Here is a 16,315-nt window from a genome sequence, read left to right on the forward strand (position 1 = left end):
GCATCCCTTCCCTCCCACATGTCAATCGCACCACACGGCTTGGTGTCATGGGCAAACTTGCCACACCCTCCTTTCAACTCACATGTTGCAACCATGGATTTCATGCTTCCATGCAGTCTAGTGCTTTGCTATAGGCAGGTGATGGTTTTGGTCAGGGAAGCCAATCACCACAGATTAGATGACAGTGCTGGACTCCAGAATATGGTGTGTAATGAATAATGTGTAGGTGTAGTGCCAAGCACTGAAGTTTATTCATGTGAAGTAGATACATATACCTTCCCTAGTGAATACAGGAGAAAAAGTAACACATTATTTTTAGACCTTTTCAGTGTCTCTCTGTTAGCTATACCTAAATATGTCACATGCTAATTTTAGAGGGAAGACTTGAGGAACTGAAAGTTCCGCTCAGTTTTCCTATTAACAGCAAAATATTTTCTTGTAATCATGTAATGAAGGAACAGGGTGAAGTGATTAGCAGATATTGAACTGCCATGTATTGGACAGACTGTGCTTTTGTCTCTGAGCGAGATGGAAGAGCAGAGGAGCATTCGATCTGTGGTATTTTAGACCAAGCAATACTACCCAAATCCGTCTATATCATTATACAAACTGATTATGTTTCAAACAGTAAAAATGGTGAGCTGTTAACGACAGCAAGCTTGTTTACATAACTTGGTGTCACTGGAGAAATCAGTGGCAAACTCCTCAGATTCCCTTATTTGCAGGGAGGATGAACGTGATCCAGATGAATGACTCCCACAGCAAAGCCCTGAGTCCAAGCGCCGGAGGAGCCACAGTGCTCCCGAAGCACTCTGCCTCTCTGCCAGACAGCCTGGGTGAAACTTTCATCTAGCTGATAAAACACTCGTTTCTGGAAGAGACTGACTGGATTATCAGCATTATTCGGGGCTGTAGTGCAACCTGGTCTAGTGCAAGGTGTCCCTGCCCATGGCAGGGGGGTTGGAACTAGATGGTCTTTAAGGTCCCTTCCAACCCAAACCATTCTATGATTCTATGATACTTTAAGGTGATGGAAATATCCTATTTGAATTCTAAGAAAGGTTGAAATAACTATCGGTTGAGCTACCCAAGGTGTTTCAGAAGCACAAGGAGTTAATATTTTGTGTTTAATTTTTAATTTCACAAGCATGATTAAGAATTACTTGGAAATCCAGAAAGTTCTGATGGATGGCCACCTACCTCTACCCTTCAGTTGCTGGAGAGTTATTTTTTGTAACTGGGTTTTTTGGAAGTCTAGTTTATCAACGACCCATGAAAGAGTAGATGCAAAATTAGCTTAGATAGTACCAAGATAGTGGTTTTTAAATTACCGTACAGAGGTGTTTTATTCCTGGAATCTTTTGGATTCATATGCAATTTGCACTTAAAACACTATCTAAAAATGAGTGTCAGCCTCTTGCAGGCACAGGCATTAAACGGGCACTTAGTACATAAAAGCACTATTGTATCTGTGATTTCCTGCATTGAGTGTCTGTTTACGTTATTTCTCTACATCTAATTACACCTGAAGAAGAGTCTTGCCACACACTTCTTTTTTAAGTGTTAAGTGGATAAGGATAGTGTTGAATGTAGCCCTTTTAAAATCTCCTTGTATTCTTTTTCCTTACATATATATTTTACTTGGTGCATCGTCAGCTCTACAAGAGTCACCGTGATGAGAAGTACACAGGAGACAATTCCCAGTCAGGTTAGAATGCTGTCATTTACCTTTATATACCACTGTGCTTGAGGTCGTGGCCGGGTGCTTTGCTGGTATGAAATGTTGTTTCTTCCCTCTGTCGAGTCAGTGGTCAGAGCAGATGGCCAGTGATAGATGCCAGCCGCTCTGATGGTGGTTACAAATTGAGTTTGTAACCACCATTAATAATTCAGTCTCCTGTGCAGAGCTCTTGCTGCGCATTCGGAGTTAACACGCACTGCTCTTCGTTGTATTAAAACACTGTGTCTGATCCTGAAGCTGGTGTGCTTTGGCACCCCTTTCTGTCTGAAATGAATGTGAAACTCTGCTGATCTGTGCCAGCAGATCTGCTTTAGTATTTCCAAGTTTAGGACCTGTCAGCACCACCACAGGGCTAAGGTAGTGTAAGGTCTGTAGCGTCCAGACTAGAGCTAGTCATGTCCAGTCAGCGCCGACCTGTTGCAGCGTGTCTGCACAGCCTTTGCCCTGTGTCTTAGGCAGGTTTGCTTACTTGCAGAATAGCATGTTCAAGCTCTCAGTAACCTTTCTTTTTTTTTTTTTTTGAATGAAGGTGTAGAGTACAAGGGGAAAAACTCTTGTTCTGATGCTGTGTAATGTCTGAAATAACCATTTTCGCTAAGAAAGAGGCACTAAAGATCTATCTTAAGCTTGTGATGGGAGTGATCTGAGCCAGATGCAGCACTGCTGCCTGATTTTGAGGTTCTCGTGCCTTGTTATCTTCTGGCACCCAAGGCCCTTCCTGCTATGAAACACTGGACAATGTTGCTGTGCAATGTCAGGCAGCTTCTGTTTTTCACATGGGATGGGGATGGAACATACCAAGAGCATAGGAAGTGACAGCTTGACTTCTCCTACTTTTTGAAGCAGCATAAGAACATGTACAAACGTTGGAGAGCTTTGTGATGCCAATTAATAATGTTTGGGGGAGAAGAAATAATATATGCAATTTAGTGCTCTCATTACCATTGCTGCCATCGGAACTGACCCATCATGTGTTAAACCATTTGCTCCTGTATCTCTGTAATAAATGCAGGTTTTCTTTCTCATGGTTTCTTTCCTGCAAACAGGGAAAGTTGAAAATGCCTGTGAATTAAGCTGAAAAACACTTGTTACTACTTAATGCATAGTTACTGGCTTACGAATGTGTTTTACAGATTATGTGGGGCATTTAGGTTTGCTCATTGTCACAGATTTCTAAGACTGAGAAGCCATGTCCCACGAAGCCATGTTGATGGCTGTGGTGCAGTGAAAGCAGGCAACCTTGGTCACGTGTATGTGATGTAGCTGATCCTTCCCTGCAGTCCATGGTTGTGTTCTAAGATAAATTCCCAGGCCATGAGCACATACCAGTATGTGATGAAGGTAGAAAAATAATCATAGAATCATTTAGGATGGAAAAGACCTTTAAGATCATCAAGTTAACCCAGCACTACCAAGTCCACCACTAAACTGTGTTGCTAAGGACCACATCTACACCTCTCTTAAATCCCTCCAAGGATGGTGATTCCACCCACCACCCCCCTGGGTAGCCTGTTCCTGTGCCTGACAACCCTTTCAGTGAAGAAATTTTTCCTAACATCCAATGTAATCCTCCCCTGGCACAACTTGAGGCCATTTCCACTTGTCCTATCACTTGTTACTTGGGAGGAGACCAAACCCCCCCTCTCTGCACTTTCCTTTCAGGGAGCTGTAGAGAGAAGTACCAGGCTGAACAGCCCCAGTTCCCCCAGCCGCTCCTTATTGGACTTGTGGTCCAGACCCTTCCCCAGCTCCGCTGCCCTTCTCTGGACACGCTCCAGCACCTCAGTGTCTGTCTTGCAGCGAGGGGCCCAAAACTGAACACAGGATTCGAGCTGTGGCCTCACCAGTGCCAAGCCCAGGGGGACGATCACTTCCCTAGTCCTGCTGGCCACATGGTTCTGATGCAGGCCAGGATGCCACTGGCCTTCTTGGTGTATTGTGCTATTTGCAGTGGTGTGATTTGTAACACATCTGGATGGGGTGACATTCCACTCACCAGGTGAAGGAAAACTGCTTATTTAGGCATTTAAATTTTTTCAGTTGAAACTGTCATGTGGCACAGCATAGCTTTTATGGACCTGTGACTCTCCAGGTGACACTAACAAAAGTTTCCAACTTGCTGGTTGGGATTTAATACTTGTCTACAACTGCCACTTTCAGCTCTGTTTATGTGTGAGTGTTTGCTCCCACTCAAGTGCATTATGTTAAACTCCTCCAAATGTTACTGCGGGAAAGGGGTTTGAAAGAGGAATCCTATCAAATAAATTGAAGAATTTAGCATGCCTTAGTTATTCCTTGCTTTTAGCTGTTGACAGAGGAAAATGCTGCCAGTTTCTCCAGTCTGGACTTCAACAAAATAGGACAGATATAAGTTGTCTTGTAAATCTGTGATAAAGAAAATAGTTAAGACAAAAACTGTTAAAAGGGATATATTTTTAATTCTGGAGAATTATATACTACATTTCACTTTACTAAAGACAGGCTGCACATGTTCTGTCTTGTCACATGGTTATGCACATTGGTCCTTATGTTAAGAATATCAATCTTACGGTATTTCTGTTGCTTCACACTGTGGTTATCTCCCAAAAACTTGCTGGGGTCTCTGATCTTTAAGTGGCATTTCAGATACTCTGAACAGGTACTACAGAGACTCTTGAAAAGAGGCGCAAAGATGCACAGTTGCTGATTTTAAACGTAAGGGAGAGCACAGACTAATGTTATGGTAAAAAAATGAAATTTTACCTTGTTTTTTTCTTTTGAGGCTCTTTCCAGGCATTTCATCCTGCTATTGCATTTATCTGGATGTGGTAATTTCTCCTGCTGCAAATGGCAGTTTCAAGAATGACAGCTTGGTGCGTGGTTAATTTTCACAGCAACTGAATTGATAGTTTAATCATTCTCAGTATGTTGTTTTTTTCTTAAACACAGGGTACAAACAATTATTGCAATTAAAAGCAAAAGCTGTCTGAGGCTGAACTGAGCTTGGGCTGGAAGAGTGTAGATTTTTCTCACTTGGCTAAATTTCTAGGCAGTTAAACTCAGGCTTGGTCAGTGGTCGGTGGAGAACAAAAGGAACCTGCAGGAGAGGTTCAACCCACCTGCCTGAGATATCTCTCCTAAAGCAGCATCTTCCACAACTACCTTAGACAAAGACAGGCGGAAAGACTGCTGCTTTTAGGCAGCTAAAACTAGGTGAAGAGTCTCCTCTGTTCCATCAGGCATCTTGACTCCTTTGCCGAACAGCTTTCCAGGTGAACTCAGACAAGTTGCTGTAAACTGATACACACTGCGTCCCTCGTTCTGATCTGCAGAGATTACAGTGTTTCCCATACTAATGTGGTAGGGTTAAGATCATATAATTAAATGCTCAGAATTTTAGATGGAAGAGGTTTTGTACAGGTCTTGATGCATTCTTTAAATCTTTTGTTTTGTATTACAGAATCCCATTCCTTCAAGTGCAAGAACAGAAGGAAAGACTCAGCTGATGTTAAGTCAATTACATCTCAAAGTAGTGATGGTAAGAAAGTAAACTGTCAAGAATAACGCTGTAAATAAAGAACAGACTCGCCCTAGGCAACAGAAATGCAGAATGAAACAGGAACTAGACAAATTCACAGTTGATAAAAGAGATTACTCCTTTTTTTATATATATATAACTGCTGTAAAATTTCTTTATTCTGATTCACAAAACAGTGCCTCAGCATGAGCCCCAGCATCGCTACACAATGCACGCAGTGCGCGGTGCCTTCACAGGGAGGCAGAGTGGCTGTGGGATGGGGCCAGCCTGCTAAGAGCGTGTGGTGAAGCGTTCGTCCCACCTCTCTTAGAAAGCTGCAGCTTGTGTTCCTGAAGCAGTATTTTGGTCTCATTAGTGTGGGACATGATAGGATCTGTTGCTGCTGGTCACTGGAGAGCAGTACTTCTGATCCTGTTTGTGACTACTTGCTGGGGCTGGGACGGTGGCAGCAGAGGTTGCTTCCTGCCCCAGTAGGTAGCGAGAGGAACACAGCTTAGGGGAGCAGGAACAGGGTTCATTAGAGCAGCTGTATCGCTGAGGTGAGGGACATAGACGCACATGCTTTTGCAGGAGGAGCCATGGCTGACAGAGATCCACTGCAAACAAGGGACGAGTGGCAGGTACTGGGCACGAAGTGTGATGTAGCTTAAGTATAGCTGCATTTCAGTATAGCTGAAGTGACAGATGGACAGAAAAACTGACAGCAGAAGTGAGGGGTGGCTGCAAAGGAGGCACACAACAGTGCGAGACATTAAACAGCAAAGCAAGAACTTGCAGGAGGGAAGACACAGGAGGAATAAGGGATGAGGCTGGATTCTGTCATGCTGTTCCCCTGTGACAGCCTTCTGCACGCTTTAAATGCTGATTTGCACTCTGTGGCACATAAACGGTGCTCTCTTTAATGGCAGCTCCAAGTTTACAGACCCGACGGTACTCTTCCATGGCAAGGATCCACTCAATGACAATAGAAGCTCCTATCACAAAGGTGAGTCCTAAGCACTGCCTTTTCTCCAAACTCATAGAGTTTGGAGTTGCTGTCATAGGCAAGTATGTAGTTTGTGGCAGGACAGCCAGGGGTTTCCTGCACTTTGTGTTTAACAGAACTACTTAAGTCAGTTGTTCTTACCACTTTCTGCATCTCATCATCTCATTCCAAATCCTAGTCATAAGTAAGAATATTAAAAATGGGCAAAGGGGTCCTTGCTAGATGCACCACTTGTGGCAGGAACAGGACCCTGCCCTCTTGGGCCATGCCTGTTTAGGAGGACACGTGTTTCCAGTCTCACCTTTGCCTTTACCATTGATAATTACAAGACAGTGTGCGGGGGAGGGAGCCACTGCACCATATTCTGTCCTCCCACTTTCCTGTAGCCTTTTCTTCACTATCCGTGTTAACACAAACTCTGCTGTCACAAACCAGCTGCACAATCACATGTCCCGAAAACCAGGGTGCCTGCCATCTCTCGCCCTCAAACCATTTTTTCCTCTCTCCACATTTTCTCTACTCATCTGTTCATCAATCTCCCTATCTTCCAGCACCTATTAGAGCAGCTTACTCCTTTCCTTTTTCTTCTCCCTAAGCATGCCTCTGCAGCAGCTTCTGGTTGCTGGAGAAGACAGCACTGAGGCTTTCTCCCTCTTGGTCCTGGCAGTGCCAGGAGCTGCTGTGTCAGTGTTGCATTCCTAGATTGTGACTGAGACACAAGGTGGGAGGCAAAGAAGAGCCACCCTCTTCTCCCTCAACCACAGCCCAGCTGTTGCTGCCCTCTGCCCTTCACTTTCACACTGAGAAAATTGAAAGTTTTACGGCCAGTATCAGGATATCTGAGTCACATCCAGGAGTTAGTTCATTCGCTTTTTTCCTCTGGGGGCTGAGTGACTGCTTGTGAATGGCCCTTGCTATGCCCAAGGACTGGGACATGGCTAGATTTTGGACTACCACCTGCAACTATTTCAGATATTTCAGTGTCTTGTGCTTTTACTTTCCAGGCATTTGCCCTTTATAAATAACAGATGGATAACAGGGAATCAGAGCACAAGTACACATGTTCAGAGTTGTACTTAAAGGGTTGGGGGCAATTACATCGCACTTGCTGGACAGGAAGTAGCATAATCAAGCCAAGAATAAAGATTTTGTAATAAGAAAAGACAAAAGTGCCATTTACTCTTCCTCGCCTGCCTCCTTAATCTGCTTTCAGGTTATTAACATAATTAATGCTGCCCAGGAAAACAGCCCCATTACTGTAGCAGAGGCCTTGGACAGAGTTCTGGAAATCCTGCGGACAACAGAACTTTACTCCCCTCAGCTAGGTACCAAAGATGAAGATCCTCACACAAGTGATCTTGTTGGAGGTCTGATGACTGTGAGTAAAATCAGTGAAGATAAAACTACTGCTGCCAGTGTCCTACGTCACAGTTCAGTGCTCTACTGTGCTAAAATTTCACAAGCATTGGCAAGGGGACTTGTAATTCATCACCATTTCACTTAAGTATTTTGGCCTCTCTACTAACAGGAGGCACCAAGAGGTAGTAAGATATGGCCACATCTCAGTCCATTGGGTGCATTCATCCTCCTACATAAGCGAACACGGTTGCCACTGGAAACTATATCATCCAATCTGATTTGTCTCAAGGTGCTTTTTAGAAACCCTAGAAGCTTAGATGGGATTAGAAGGATTGCTTTACAGCTGCTAAAGTAGAAGACTGAGGTTACTTCATTCAGGTTCTGACTTTGGTCCTGTAACAGCAGCAACACTATCTGCCAGACACCTAGATTTCATAATGGTTTACCTCATTTTTTAACATACACCGAGCTAATCTTTTACAAAATAATGTAAAGAAAATGAAAAATAAATTATAGTCGTTAATGTGAATGATGAAATCCTACAGGTGCCAATGAAAGGGTCAATGAGGGCTGTACACTGTATAGTTAATAATACTCTTTCTCGAGTTTTCATACTAGCGGTCCTTGGATCCTTTCATGTGTTTTGGAAGACCTTAAAACAAGGATATTTCTTGTCATGCTACAATAGGAGCAGTGCTTTTAGCACCCAGGAGTAGGTACCTAGAGAGGAAGTGCATGTAGTGTGTTTGCAATTGATGCATGGATACTCTGTCTAAAACTTATGATAAACTTGCTTTTTCAGGATGGTTTAAGAAGACTGTCAGGAAATGAGTATGTGTTTTCTAAGAGTAAGCCACCGTTTAAAACTTCTTTTTGCACGTGTGACTTCTTTTGTGGATGCTAGTGACACAGAGCTCCAAGCTGATTTGCAGTGAGATGTACGTCTTCGGAAATGGCCAAGTGACTGCAGAACAAGTGCTAGACTGCCTCCATTTGGGAGTTCAAGCAGGTTCAAATAATGAAAGTAATACATTTTGAAATGTAGAAAATCAGACTAGGAAAAAACTGAATTGTCACTCAAAGGAACATTCGCTAATCTTTTTGGTTCATGTCCACATCATCTGTAATAATATAAAGCATGTATATTAGAGGCTTTTACAGACTTTCATGTAAGGAAAAGAGTTGTTTTTCGTGAAAAATAGTTGTTTCCTAAATGGAATTCTGCATGTGGGGGAAGGGGGAAATCCAGAAATGTTGTAATTCCCAAATTCCGTTTCCACAGATACGAACCTGAGCCATAGTCACCTTTCAGCGCCAAACACCATCAGTGATGTTCCGCCCTGTATCACACAGCTCCTGGATAATGAGGAAAGCTGGGACTTCAATATTTTTGAGTTGGAGGCTGTTACAAATAAAAGGTACTGAAATCCTTTCCCTGGGAGAGCACGAAGATGTTGTTGAGGAGCTGTAGCAGAAAACGCTTTGCTCTGGAAAAACTGAAGCAAGCAAGACCCAGCAAATCTGAGAGGTGTCTCTTTTTGGGTGTGTGCGTTGTTACCACCTGTCCCATTTAACAAGCTGTGCACCCATCATGGTCAAGATGCATGCACAGGTCATGGAGAGATCTGTGCAGACTGTTCTCCTCCCTGACAGCATCTGCAGCCCTCCAGCATTGTCTCCCATTCAACTTTTACCTTATTTGATTCCTATCCATTCTGTCCAGGTGACATTGTTTTGCACAGTCTGGTGTTGGTACATGCTGGGTGTCCCACAGGTGCCCCTTTTTCCTTGGTCATTTGGTCAAAAGCAAGCCTCTCACCTATATCACCCTATAATTTAGGAAGCTCTGAGCCAACTGCGGCTTTTGATTATGGGGATAAAAAACTGGGATGGAGGATAGACCAGTGACAGGTTCAAAAGCCTGAGATGTTAAAGCTTATAATGAAAGAAGACACCTGTAGTTTTGAGGTCATGCAGACCACAAGAGTAAATATGTACCCTTATACTCTGAAGACAATGGCCATTTTTGGAATTTGCATTTGCCTGGTTTTAATTTGCAGATGTTGGCTTTTGGTTATGACTTTCTCAGCTCAGGACACCTGTAGATCATCTTGCAGGAATGAAAAATGTGACTGTTAGATAGGATCCTGTAACAACATAAATGACAGCCCAGAGCGGATTTGGATTTAAGAACCACGAAGATTAGAGATCTCACCCTATTTATTGTTCCACACACAGACTCATCGCTGTCCTCTCCAGCATTACATTCACCAGACCTCAGATTCCCTCTCCAGCCAGATCACTGCTGGTAGGATTCTGGTCAGGAACTAGAAATCTGGACTACCTGAAGTCATCAGAATTCTTTGAAACAGTGAATATTTGATGTATTAGTCTTGGGCTTTTTAGCCTTCGGGATGTGCCCATGTCATGTTCAAAGTCTGTTTTTTCTCCTCAGGGGGAAAAAAAAAAAGTATTTTTGATTGACTGACAGCTGCTAAAACCACAGAAGACCTGAGCTTTCAAGAATTTTTTCTGAAGGCACAAAAATTGGTGAAACACTATTGGAACTGGATGATTTCCACAGAATTTATTAAAGTAATGTCTGAAAGGATAGTAGATGTAATAATTCGTAACCTTGGCCAGGTTTTTGAGAGGTTACAGATGTGCAATTTAAAAATGTTTAACATTTCCCACCCGCTTTTTAAGGTTTTGTCAAAACCATCGCTCTTCAGAACGTCAGAATTTTCTATTTTACAGTGGTGCTTTTTTCTTCTATTGTTTTTCAGGCCATTAGTGTATTTGGGCTTAAAAGTTTTTGCCAGGTTTGGGGTCTCTGAGTTTTTAAACTGTTCGGAAGCAACACTGAGAGCATGGCTGCAGGTGATTGAAGCCAACTACCACTCCTCCAACTCCTACCACAACTCCACACACGCGGCGGATGTCCTGCATGCTACTGCCTTCTTTCTCGGGAAGGAAAGAGTTAAGGTATACCCATCACCCAGGAGTCCTTTGGGCTATGTTTTTGGTGTGTTTACCATCTTATGTGTGTCATTCAAAAGTCAGATGTTTGCTTAAATAATGATCCTGGATTCAGAAAGTCACTCTGTCCTTAAAGTCTTCTCCTCTGATGCCTGGTGACCCACACAAGTTTCTCTAAAGTCTGTTTATATGAGCAAGGAATTTACATTTTTAAGTAGCAACCACAGGGGGGGAAACCTGGCTCTTTTCTATCTTTTGGTTACCAGCTGTTAGTAACAGCTATTAATAAAGTTTTGCAAAACTTTTGGAGAGGGAGGTGCTGTTCTCTTCTCCCTGAATCCAATGACCGTTCTAAGGGAACGGTTCAAAGCTGCCCCAGGGGAGGTTCAGACTGGACATGAGGAAGCATTGTTTTACCAAGAGGGTGGTCAAACACTGGAACGGGCTTCCTGGAGAGGTGGTCAATGCCCCGAGCCCTTCAGTGTTTAAGAGGAATTTGGACAGTGCCCTTAACAGCATGCTGTAACTTCTGGTCAGCCCTGAAGTGGTCAGGTGGTTGGACTAGGTGATCCTTGTAGGTCCCTTCCAACTGGAATATGCTGTCCTGTCCTGTCCTGAAACACACACTGTAGGAGCACCGTCAGTACAGAGGCACTCAGGTGAGCGCACAGAGTGGAAGGACACCACTACAAAATCCATCCACCATAAGAGGATTTAATGCAGATACCGCTTAGCTGACATCACAGTAAAAAGCTTCATAAAGGGAAGAGGGTTTGGGTGAGGGTGGGAGGAGGAGTTTTGGAGTAGATAACCTGTGGGCACAGTGAGTGGAAACAATTGTAAGGAGGTAGAAACCCAGCACTCAAGCTTACACTCACATATTTGTGGGTACCTTGAAATGATCAGAAATTATTTATTTTTCTCTTTTCTTGCAGGGAAGCCTTGACCATTTAGATGAGGTGGCTGCATTAATAGCTGCCACCATTCATGACGTAGACCACCCTGGGCGGACCAACTCTTTCCTGTGCAATGCAGGCAGTGAATTAGCTGTCCTTTACAACGATACGGCTGTGTTAGAGAGTCATCACACAGCACTGGCATTTCAGCTTACAACTAAAGACAGCAAATGTAACATTTTCAAGAATATTGATAGGTGGGTCTGCTGGAGGAGGGGAGTGTGCATGTCTAGATTGCTGGTTTGGGGGTTTTAGTTTGGGGCTGATGAAAGTCTACCTTCTAAACCAGAAAATATAATTTAAATAGACATTTAATCTCTTCCAGAATCCTATGTAGACTTTTTTTTTAAAAAAGGCTTTAATTCCCCCACCCCAACCTCCAATGTATATTTTTGGAAGGGTATACAGATGTTTGATAATCTTTTATGGATTACATTGCCATGGACCAGTTGGCAGTCTCCAGGCTGCATCCTGACCCACTGCCTTTTTATTGCAGGAAGCTTGGAAATTACATTTTTTTTTTTGGCCACACATTTCCACCCAAGCAGCCAGACACTGCATGCGGTGTCTGCAAGTGGCCCCATCCCTTGCTGTCACTGCTGCATTCCCATGGGACAGAAAGTGCTGGTAGTGGAGGGAGCTGAAGCTCTGGGGGAGTTGGAGGCACCCTGCTGCTGGGCGTGCACGTAGCCTGGAAGTTAACATTGCATCAGCCTAGCTTTTGCAGGGACGGGGTGGGAGAGAAAGGGATCTGAAAGGGAAAGGGCCTGACCTCTAACAGGTAATGAATTTGTCTACCCCCTCCCCATATCACTGTTGATTTTTTAAAAACCTGAGATCAGCGTTCCAAGCTAACATACAGGGAGATGGAAACGTGTGGGTGCCATTCATGGAGAAGGTGACTTAGTGTTACACAAGTATGAAACTGAGTTGTAATTTTTTACTGACTACAGCGGATTGGTCTTCATTAGGTAAAAATAACAGGAAAAAGGCAATAAAGGAATTCAGAGCTGGAGTAACCCAGAGAGTCATGATCTAGTGGATTCCTCCGACACTGGACCGTTCGTAACTCTGAAGGTGCCAGCTCACGTGGACGAGCACCTGAGCAGTGTTTTGCAGCACTGTCTGGGCAGGGATGAGCTCTGTCGGGCAGGCTTTGAGCAGGAATTGTTCTTTCCTAGAAACCACTACCGGACATTGCGCCAGGCCATTATTGATATGGTTTTGGCAACAGAGATGACGAAGCACTTCGAGCATGTGAACAAGTTTGTGAATAGCATCAACAAGCCCATGGCATCTGAAGAGACCAGCTCTCATGTAAGTGCTTGCAGGGCTTCGTGCCTTCAGACATCTTTGGTGAAGTTCTGCCAAAATAACTTTTGAGTATCATTTTCATTCGCATTGTATTAATTTGCACTGTGGTAAAGGCCAAAACACACAACTGGATTTGTGACCTTAGGCCTCAAAGTGTGAAAAATACCCCTTCTGTTTTCCTGGTTTCTACGTCTGTCTCTGCCCTTAGCTCATTTAAACACTTTGTTCATGAACCTTGCTTTCAAAGCTGCCTGGTGTTCACAGAGCATGCGGGTGGGTGCTTTTGTACATGCAAAATTCCGTGCGTGGAGTCAGGTTGGCAGCCCTGCCTCCAAACAGTGGCATTTGCCCAAGCCTGTGCCTGTAACTGAGAAACTCACCCCGACGGTTTTGCGTCTGTGTAATCTGGAGCCTTCAAGCCACGAGGAATAACTCCATTGCTTCCAGAGACCTCTTCACCCCATCCCCATTCCTGACTCTACCAAGAGATGTCCAGGTGTTTATTCCTATCAGTTTTACACCCTAATGCTCCATCACAAGCCAGGGTATATTTTCTAAGATGCCTCCAAGTTTCCCAGCCCAGGTCCCTTCTTTATGTTCTGTTGCTGCCTTTCGAGGTTGAGCACGCAGTTGGCTGACAGAGGAGAGTGTTACCTAAGCAAAGACCATCCGATCACAGCTTTGTGGAAACACTGCTTTTTGAGAAACACTGACCTTCAATTTGGTCTGATTTTTTTTTTTAGTGACATTAAAAATAAATAAAAGTAGTTTTTTTCAGTTCTCCGTAACTGGACCTTTTGCACTGTAGCCTGTCATGGGTGCCTAAACCAGTGAGGACCGGTGGTGGGGTTTACAACTTTAGGGGACAGCATTACGTCAGCTGAACTGACCTGCTTCTAGGAACTGGTGAGCTCCATTCTCACAACAGCTCGAGCTGGAAACCACCAATGATGAACTTCACTGGCTCCGTGGACACTGCACTGTACTCCCCATCACATCCAAGCTCTGGAGGGCTGACTTGATGTGGCACTGGGTCTGAATTAGCCTGATCATCTCCAGTGCCGTAAGTCCCACAGCAGAGGGGGACGTGGTTTGGGCACCGCTGCGGGCCTCATCACTGCTTCTGCGCATCGCCGTGTTTCGCGGGTTTGCCCTCGTGCCATGGGCTAAGCCAGGACAGCAGGGATCCCACTTTAGATCGCAGCCCAGGGGAAAGGAAGGTCCACACCGGTGGGTGGCATGGAATCACCTGTTCTCAGGCTCCTCTGTACTTACATGTGGACCAGACAGCTGCTTGCTCCACCGATTCCTAGAAAAGCCCTCTGAAGTTTCACTGGGAAATGTAGCTTCTCCCTCTGACGCCTTAAGTATTTTCCTGAAATTTTTCCTCCATCTCCATCCTTTCATGATCTCTGTTTTTCTGGCATCCCCGCATTACCCTGTAGGATTTAGATTCACAAGCCTCACTGAAACCATGGTGTTTCCAAGCTCTGAACACATTTCTGGGAATCTGGCTTTTATCCCACGAATGTATTTGTTCCAGCACTTCCTAAACAGCTTTTAAACACACTCCATACATTCTACTGCACTCAGCTTTTCTAACGTATAGAAGACATTTTCTTTTGACTCATTCTACTTTATTCACTGTCTCAGTGCAGACTATTTTAAAATGTGCAAGAGCTGGAGAGCAATACAAGTGGAACCACTTGTATCACAGACTTGTTATTTTCCCAGTATTAGGCTGTTCTGTTCCTTATTGTTAACAGTGTCTCTCCTTATTTTTGTTCTTGAACAGCAATTACGGAGCAGGGTTAATTTGGCAGTTCTTTGCTGGACTACCCATGCTGAAAAGAAAAATTAACTGCTAAGCATAAAATTAGAAGATTAATGCCTGAATTGGCAAGAGTCACTGCAAAATATCTCCCCATAAACCACAAAGACATTAATTTAGCCATGGTGGTAAAGAGTATTTATGGTCAATTTTTGATTCAGGAGTTGAATTTAGCAGTGAAAGGTGGCCATAATTACACAAATATATTATTTCGAGAATAGTGTTAATGCCATGGTGAGCTGAGGTGGAGGCTTTTTATTACTCAGTCAGGAACATAATATACCTGTGCCCTTCTAAACTGTTCAAGACACAGAAGATGATGCCACAGCAGACATGTAACAACTACTCTGTCCTCTCCACCTGGTCTCCAGAGCAGTCAATAAGCAGTTTCGTATTTTACTGCCCAGCGAGCAGAGACATTCTGCAGTCATTCTGCCACTCCTGCATTTTCCTACTGCTAATCTCAGATTATCTGAGGCTTCATCCTAGCTAGTAATTAAGACCAAGAAGTATTCCAGGCTGAGGGTTCAAAATCCAGCACAAAGGCAGCAGTTTTATTTGAAAATATACTGGAACTGAATGGCACCGACCTGCTTTTTTTGCCTGTAAAAGAAACAGTTGGGCAAATCAGTGCAGCCCCCTCAGTCCCTCCTCAACTGTCTCATCTAGGAATTAAAGCCACACTCTATAAACTCACCTAAATGAAGCAGCCCCCTCTACCGTCACCACCCTCAAACTTAAACACTCAGCAGTAAGGATCAGCTTGCAGTAGTTGGATGCGTGTCCTGGCATGGCCCTGTTCCAAGAGGGCAAGGCTAGGATGCAGAGAAGGGTAACTCACCCCAGCAGATCAGGAGCCTGTGATTCCTTTATTTCACAAACACTGCTATTAATTCTGAGAATCTCCACACTGACACAGGCAATGGTGCTATCGTTAGTTACTTAGCAAGGCTGCAGCTCTCGGACATCACTTTCTCCTCCAAATTCCTGGTGATCTGCATGAAATTAGGTGTCAGGCTGGGTGCCCACTTACTGCCTAAGTGCAGCAGAGCTGATAACGACGCCCTCACTCCTGCTAGCAGGGATGCTAGCCACTGGCCCCTGTAACCAACCCTCTTTTACAGAGCGAAGGCAGCGACTGTGAATGTACAGCCAATATAAAGAATTTTCCAGATAACCAGACACTGATCAAGCGCATGATGATTAAATGTGCAGATGTAGCAAATCCATGTCGCCCCCTAGAGCTATGTATCGAATGGGCAGGGAGGATTTCGGAGGAGTATTTTGCACAGGTATGTATATTTTGGTAATTTGGTTATGATGTTATGTGAGAAAGTGCACTTCGGCTGTTCCACACGGGTCTGCCTGGCATCACCACGGAGTCCAGGCGCGTGCTCTTCATCCCCACTCAGAACTAGCCCCTCTCTTTCATGCAGAATTCACCCCAGGCGACGTTAGCTAGTTTGCTTACCATGAAGCTTGCGGTACAGAATGGTCAAGGATGCTTTACGCTTTCAACTTTCTCCGTCTGGCCAAAACAAAATGATTTGATTAACCTTAATTTAATTGGCTGAAATTCAAGACTGTCACCATTCCAACTTTCAGTCGCAAAACTTTCCCTGCAGAGAGCACG

The 16,315-nt window shown here is 44.1% G+C and overlaps 1 protein-coding gene across 1 annotated transcript; it reads left to right on the plus strand.

Moving 5' to 3' along the window:
• Positions 1-1,647: 1,647 nt before the first annotated feature.
• On the plus strand, positions 1,648-15,974 carry LOC104503761 (high affinity cAMP-specific and IBMX-insensitive 3',5'-cyclic phosphodiesterase 8B-like; the record flags this gene model as incomplete). Its single annotated transcript, XM_010156010.1, has 10 exons — positions 1,648-1,708; positions 5,181-5,258; positions 6,167-6,243; positions 7,457-7,621; positions 8,405-8,450; positions 8,885-9,020; positions 10,389-10,587; positions 11,517-11,734; positions 12,719-12,854; positions 15,807-15,974. Coding segments are annotated over 10 exons (1,284 nt in total), but the record flags the coding sequence as incomplete, so codon positions are not given.
• Positions 15,975-16,315: the final 341 nt, after the last annotated feature.

This window comes from Eurypyga helias, unplaced genomic scaffold (assembly GCF_000690775.1).
Source record: "Eurypyga helias isolate BGI_N326 unplaced genomic scaffold, ASM69077v1 scaffold50297, whole genome shotgun sequence".
In the NCBI taxonomy this organism is placed as follows: Eukaryota; Metazoa; Chordata; class Aves; order Eurypygiformes; family Eurypygidae; genus Eurypyga; species Eurypyga helias.